General features: G+C 48.0%; 1 protein-coding gene across 1 annotated transcript; it reads left to right on the top strand.

Moving 5' to 3' along the window:
• Positions 1 to 1,374: 1,374 nt before the first annotated feature.
• On the top strand, positions 1,375 to 2,193 carry CH25H (cholesterol 25-hydroxylase). Its single transcript, XM_066621418.1, has one exon. The coding sequence runs from the start codon at positions 1,375 to 1,377 to the stop codon at positions 2,191 to 2,193; it is 819 nt and encodes a 272-aa protein (XP_066477515.1).
• The last annotated feature ends 5,350 nt before the right edge of the window (positions 2,194 to 7,543 follow it).

The raw sequence follows: 7,543 nt of genomic DNA, 5'->3' as shown, positions 1-7,543 counted from the left end.
ATAAATATTTTAAGGAAATTAAATATAGACAAAGAATTGACAACAGCAGAGTGAATCTGCAAGGGGAAAGGAAATGGGACTGATCTGGTAACAAGCTAAAAATATGCAAGATAAGCACGGGTAACAACTCACAACTGGTGATCACTTCATTGCAATGCTAAGGTAATGATTACAGGATTAAGAATCTTTTTATACAGCTTTACGGTGACAACCACAAACATTTCAGGCAGTGGTCTACATATAAGTGATTCCGACTCCAAAGGACCCAAAATGGGAAAAGATGCAAAGGTGACACCAGCAAATAGCTATGGGTGAAGGGGGCAGTTGCTGAATGCAGGATCACTCCTTGAAAAACTGCCTCATCCTACACACCTGAGCAGAGGGTCCAGAGGCCTGTCAAGATTCAGACTACCTCCTGAGATCTGGTTCAGTCTCCAACATTTTAGGGGTGGGGGAGTCTGAATCTTGCCAGGCTCCTTATTGTACCACCTGCCTAAAAGCAAGCCCTATACAGGTGTCCTCACCAATTGGTGCCTGTCTTGCATCCTTTCAAGTTTGTTTGATCAGTCTCGCTTCCTTTCAACTTGCTGGTACTCTGCTGCTGCTTGCAATTGTTTTTCTAACCTGTGTCCATGTGCGTGTGTGTCTGTCTGTCCCTGCCTATTGAAGAGTGTGTGTGTGTCCCTGTCTATTGAGGGGGGGGGGAGAGAGAGAGCGCGTGTGTGTGCACATGTGTCCCTGCCTACTGAGGAGTGTGTGTGTCTATCTGTCCCTCCCTGCCTATTGAGTTTGCCCGCGCATCTGTCTGTCTGTTCCTGTCTACTGTGAGTGTGTGTCCGTCCCTGTCTGTTGAGGAGAGAGAGAGTGTCCCTGCCTATTGAGGAGTGTGTGTGTCTATCCTTCCCTGCCTATTAAGAAGAAGTGTGGGTGTGTGACCCTCCCTGCCTATTGAGGAGTGCGTTTGTGTGTCTGTCCCTGCCTACTGAGGAGTGAGTGTGTGTGTGTGTGTGTGTGTGTCCCTCCCTGCTTAGGGAAGGGGTGTGTATGCGTGTGTCCCTGCCTACTGAAGAATGTGTGTGTTCCCCTGCCTGCTGGGGAGTGTGTTTGTGTGTCTGTCCCTGCCTAATGAGGAGCTCACTGCGCGCCTCCGATGCTGCGGGGGAAGCTGCTGCTGTGCGTCGGGGCTTGCTGCCTCCTCCTCCTCACCTGGAAACTGGGCTCGGCCGGCCTGGAAATTCCTGGGCAGTTTCCTTGCGCGAAGGAAGCGGCTCTGGCGCTGCGGCAGGAACCGCGCTGTGGCGTCATCGACGGGGCGGATAAAAGCCGGAGGGAGCGCGGCGGCAGCAACAGTGGCGCCGCAGCAGCAGCGCGAGCATGAACTGCAGCGCGCGGCCCGACGGCGCACCGGCTCCGGCTCTGGCGCTGCAGCCCGCCTGGGACGCGGTGCGGGCGCAGGAGGCGCTGCTGCGCTCGCCCTTCTTCCCGGCGCTGTTCAGCTTCGCGGCGTACGCGGCCTGCTGCCTGCCCTTCGCGGCGCTGGACTGCCTGAGCGGGCGGGTGCGGGCGCTGCGCGCCTACCAGCTGCAGCCGCAGGCCCGGCCGACGCCGCGCGTGATGGGGCAGTGCCTGGCGCGCAGCCTCTACCAGCACGTGGTGTGCGTGTTCCCGGTCACCGTGGCTCACTGGTACTGGCGGCCCGTGCGCCTGCCGCCCGCCGCGCCGCCCCTACCGCGCCTGCTGCTGCAGGTGGCGCTGTGCCTGCTGCTCTTCGACGCGCTCTACTTCCTGTGGCACCTGCTGCACCACCGCGTGCCCTGGCTCTACCGCACCTTCCACAAGCTGCACCACCGCCACGTGGCCACCTTCGCGCTCTCCACGCAGTACTCCAGCGCCTGGGAGCTGCTCTGGCTGGGGTTCTTCGCCGCGCTGGCGCCCGCGCTGCTGCGCTGCCACCCGCTCACCGAGATGGCCTTCTTCCTGGCCAACATCTGGCTCTCCGTCGAGGACCACTCCGGCTACGACCTGCCCTGGGCCACGCACCGCCTGCTGCCCTTCGGCCTCTACGGCGGCGCCCCGCACCACGACCTGCACCACCTCCGCTTCCGCTACAACTACGCGCCCTACTTCACGCACTGGGACCGCCTCTTCGGCACGCTGGAGAGCAGCGCGCCTGCCAAGCGGGCCGCGGAATGAGGCCGCCAGGCGGGAGTGAGCCCCAGTGACTAGAGGAACCCACTCCTGAGTGACACGCGCAGGTTGGGCTCTCATGCGAGCCACACTTACCTGGGAGTGAGCCCCAGTGACTGTAGAGGAACCCACTCCTGGGTGGACACGCAGAGGCTTCGGCTCTCAGGCGGCAGTCGTATCCACGCTTACCTGGAAGTAAGCCCCATTGCCTATAGTGGGAAGGACCATGGAGGTGGCAGGCATAAGATTGGGCTGTAAGGCTGAAATCCTCTAACCTGGGAGTCAGTGTCTTTCAACTCAGCGAAACTCACTCCAGAGTAGACATGCACAGGATTGGGCTGTGGGGCTGAAATCATCTAACCTGGGAGTAAAACATCTTTGAGCTCAATGAGACAGACTTACTTCCAAGTAGACATGCACAGGACTGTGATCGTCCCTGCAGATTCAGGTGGGCATGAGTAGCCTGAAGAGTTGTCAATTGCACATGTCTGTATTTATGTATTTATGGAGGATTCTTATGTAAAAAGATCCATAACTCGTGATTGTTCAGTACCAAGAAAGCGGACAGTGGCTAGAAGCCAGCCCGTTCTCTTTTGGCCATGCCAGCTTTTGTAAAGCGAGTGTGTACATTGCGTATGTAAGAGAATGTTTGCTTGGTGAAAAAAAGATGAGATCAGTTGTGCTGAGAGTGAAAAAATTTTCCTCTTATGATTCCTATGGAATTGTTCTCCATTTGGCATTGCACAAACCAAAAACATATACCCCAAAATGATAGGCAGCAATAGCTGCAACAGGGATTTTTAACTTTCTTATGTTTTATTCAATAAGAGATAAATTATTTATATTCTATTATTATATACAAAAGAAAATAAACTATTGTTTAAATTATTCTTTTCTCTTCTATACTTATTTTTCATGCACCTTTTGCAAACTTTGGAGAGAATGCTTCCTTCTGTGTGATCAATTTATTGTTTGAAAGATTGCCACATTCTGGAAATACCTTGGCCAAAAAAAAAATCCTGTCAAAAGTCACTGCCAGTCACTGTTGCCAATACTTAACTAGGGCTGCAATCCTTTCGACACTTTCTTGAGAGTAGGCCCCATCAAACACAATAGGACTTACTGATGTGCTAGAATTGTGCCCTACCTAGACCAGTGGTCTAACTCTGTTGAAGGCAGCTTTGCATGGTCCTATAAGGTCTAGTCTGCAGATGAGGGAATAACATGGAGTCTGTTACATCAGGTTAGTGGGTGAAGGTGTGTGCCATTATGATATAGAAAACTCACTGCAAGTAAAGAACCAGCACATTGCAGAGAAAAGTACTAGTCTTGCTCTCTCCTTGCTATGCTACATTTCTATTTGCAGGGAGGTTTTTTCACTCTTTCAAAAATATGCTTCCTGGCTGCACTATCTGAATGGGTACAGTTCATTCTCTTGCCTCGCTTTTTTAAAAAAAGAATTCCACTCCCTCCCCAAATTAAACATACTGAGTTTAAAGCACACATGCAGAAATGTAGATCACATGCTTTTCTGGCAGAATTCTGGAAGTTTGCTCTTCAGAAATTTATCCTTCCAAGTCCTATTTCCATCATATCTGCCTGTAACACGATGTATTGTGTTTGGAATGCTGCCAGCATAATCAGGGCTGTGGGGAGGAGGAGGAAGCAAGGCTCTGAAACTTCTCTTTTACAGCAGGAGTAGTGATGTCATCAGCAAGAATGCTCAGGTGTGAAACTTTTTTGAAAGAACCTTAGCAAAGAAACCTCAGGCTCAGCAAGAGGCAAAGTGAGAAATTTGCCTAATGGCATATGTTATTGCTGAGCTCATCATTTTTGCGAGGGCTGAAGCTGGACTAGATGGGCCTATGGCCTGATCCAGTGGGGCTGTTCTTATGTTCTTATGTTATGTACCTGAGAGACATTCACAATACATTAAGGCTGCCACCCAATGCACATTTATCTGGGAGTCAGTCCTACTGAACACATGGCTCTGTGGGGTATAACAACAAGCTTCTGAACTTCAAAGAATTTATCACTACATCACTGGGTCTGGCTAGAAAAGAGGCGCCTGAGGGGGGACATGATTGAGACATACAAAATTATGCAGGGGGTGGATAGAGTAGATAGAGAGATGCTCTTTTCCCTCTCACACTATTATTATTATTATTATTATTATTATTATTATTATTATTATTATTAACAGTATTTATATACCGCTTTTCAACTAAAAGTTCACAAAGCGGTTTACAGAGAAAAATCAAATAACTAAATGGCTCCCTGTCCCAAAAGGGCTCACAATCTAAAAAGATGCAAATGAATACCAGCAGACAGCCACTAGAACAGACAGTGCTGGGGTGAGGTGGGCCAGTTACTCTCCCCCTGCTAAAAAAAGGAGCACCCACTTGAAAAAGTGCCTCTTACCCAATTAGCAGGGGTTACACTACACCAGAACCAGGGGCCATTTGCTAAAATTGAGTGTTGGGAGATTTAGGACAAAGGAAAATATTTCTTTACCCAGCCTGTAATTAGGCTGTGTAACTCCTTGCCACAGGATGTGGTAATGGCAACTGGCCTAGACGCCTTTAAAAGGGAATTGGACAGATTTATGGAGGAAAAGTCCATTTCAGGATACAAGCCATGATGGGTATGTGCAATCTCCTGATTTTAGAGGTAGGCTACCTCAGAATGTCAGGTGCAAGGGAGTGGCACCAGGATACAGGTCTCTGATTGTCTTGTGTGCTCCCTGAGTGGTGGGTTACTGTGATATACAGGAAGTTAGACTAGATGGGCCTTTAGTCTGATCCGGTGGGGCTCTTCTTAGATTGTTTTACTTTCCATGTGGTACAACTGAATAATGCCCTATGATTAAGTTGTACATCCATACACACATTTGGATATAGTGGTTCTAAAACCCACCTATAGCCCAATCCTAACTAACTTATGAGCACCAATGCAGCAGTGCCAATGGGGCTCATGCTGCATCCTGCAGTGTCCTCCACAAGGTAACATAATGCTTGTTCCTTTACCTTGGGGCTGCATCAGCACTGGAAAGTTGGTTCGGATCGGGCTCTTAAGCATTATATCTGCCATTCAGAGGTTCCTTTAAATCAGTCCATGTGCAGGTGTTAGCATGTGAACTGTGACCACATGCGGCATTGTTTGTGTACTGTAGCTCACCACACATGAGGAGTTTTTCTCCTCACCAACTAAGATTTAGAGAAGAAAAGGCTGTTGTTGCTCGTAACTACAGGGTGAATTTGCCAACATAGAAGTGGTTTAATGTCACATGAGAGCTGTAATCTGAAACCAGCCATGAAACACTGCTCAAAAAATTAGGGAAGGTTCACAATTCTCCTCATCTGAATTTCTTCCTGGACTATGGCATGCAAATGACCTGGCCCTTTTTCCAAAATGCAATCAATACATTAGGAAGTCTCCATTGTCCTGTTTTTTATTTCTAAAATGTGTACAGACCTCTGTGCACATGCAGGTCACTGTAACTTTCAGTTCTTCCGTAGCATAGCTAGAGGGGAAGCAAAACAGTAAGTGCTGCAGGCACCACAACACGTCATGTAAGCAGCCCCTTCCGCTCATTGTCAGAGCCATGGCAACGCACAGGAGACACCATTTGGTTCAGCGAATACCTGCACATTGCGGTCGCTGCTCAGAATGGCTCTGATAGTGACTGGAAAGCGGCACTTAAGCAGCACATTGTCGCCTGCAGTACCAACAGGTTTGACCTCCTCTATCTATGCTACGGCAGTTCATCTCTTTCCCTTCGATTATACTAAAGCTTCCTGGGTCTCACAGTGGCCCATCAAATGCCTCAGGGAGCACACAAAACAAGAGACCTGCATCCTGGTGTCCTCCCTTGCTCTTGCATTCTAAGATAGCCCACTTCTAAAATCAGGAGGTTGCACATCACACATCATGGCTTGTAATCCATGATGGACTTTTTCTCCAGAAATTTGTCCAATTCCCTTTTAAAGACATCTAGGCCAGATGCCATCACCACATCCTGTGGCAAGGAGTTCCACAGCCTAATTACAGGTTGGGTAAAGAAATATTTTCCTTTGTCTGCTCTAACTCACCCGACACACAATTTCAGGGGATGTCCTCTAGTTCTGGTGTTGTGTGAGAGGGAAAACAACACCACTCTATCCATCCCTTGCATAATTTTGTATGTCTCAATCATGTCCACCCTCAGGTGCCTTTTTGCTAGGTGAACTGAAGGGGCCCCAAAGGCTGTAGCCTTTCCTCATAAAGGAAGTGCCCCAGGCTAGAAATGATTTTTGTCACTCTCTTCTGCACCTTTTCCATATCCACTATATCCTTTTTGAGATGTGGCAACTAGAACTTTATGCAATACTCCTGGTGTGGCCATACCATCGATTTGTACAATGGCATTATCATATTAACCGTTTTATTCTCAATCCTTTTTTAATCATCCCAAGTATGGAATTAGCCCCTTCACTGGCGCTGCACATTGGGTCAACACTTTCATTGAGCTGTCCACCAGCACCCCGTGTCTCAATAGACCTCCCCTGTGTGGAAACAGTGCAGTGGGTCAGTATTGAAAATGGGAAGTCTCAGCAGCACACAACTTGTTTCCCCTTCCAGCTCTTTCTCTACATGTATTGCAAATTATGTGCTGGTCATAAAGAGGGAAGACTGGACCAGAACATGGAGGGTTTATGTAGACCTTTCATTCTTCATAGTGCCCTGTTATGCTGCCAGTGTGTCAAGGATGAATAGGGTTTTATTCAAGGTTCCTCAAGTGTTGTGATACTGATGGGTGTGGAGCCTATCCATAGTGTGTAACAAATGATAGGACAAATGCAAATTGCATGATTGGTTAAAAAAGAGAAGTCAAGAGAGTCAATAAAAGCTGAGGTTGCCATTATGCACAGTTCTTTGTGGAAAAAATAGTTTGTCCTCATTTATGAATGAGAGGGGACATAAAACACAGTTCACACACTTCAATACCTTTATTGGCATATTTAAAATGGGAGAGAATAAATAACATAATAAATAGAACAGCTTTAAAGATGTTAACTTCGAACTTTGGCCTTAGAGACTACCGCTAAAAATTCCGCCACCAAGTTGGTAATAGGAGGGGAATAATCACTAAGAAGAATTGGGAAAGGATCAACAAGGGAAACAGGAAGAGAAGAAAGGAAAGAATCAAGTGAGTGAACCCTGAGATTGTGATGAGCACAACACAGTTCATGAACCATATACAGCCACCTTGTGTAGTTCTTTGGGTGTTTGGATGGTCCACAAGAGGGAGCGATGTAGGAAGTCAACTGGATTGCAGAAAGTGCTTGGAGAGAACACCATTGATTGTGACAAGGGC

The sequence above is a fragment of the Tiliqua scincoides genome, chromosome 3, assembly GCF_035046505.1.
Source record: "Tiliqua scincoides isolate rTilSci1 chromosome 3, rTilSci1.hap2, whole genome shotgun sequence".
Lineage (NCBI taxonomy): Eukaryota > Metazoa > Chordata > Lepidosauria > Squamata > Scincidae > Tiliqua > Tiliqua scincoides.
Note: the sequence above shows the minus strand (reverse complement) of the source record. Positions and strands in the feature narration are given on the sequence as shown.

Bases quoted from the DNA above. Each gene is read 5' to 3' on its own strand.
- CH25H (XM_066621418.1), top strand. From the start codon at position 1,375: ATGAACTGCAGCGCGCGGCCCGACGGCGCACCGGCTCCGGCTCTGGCG.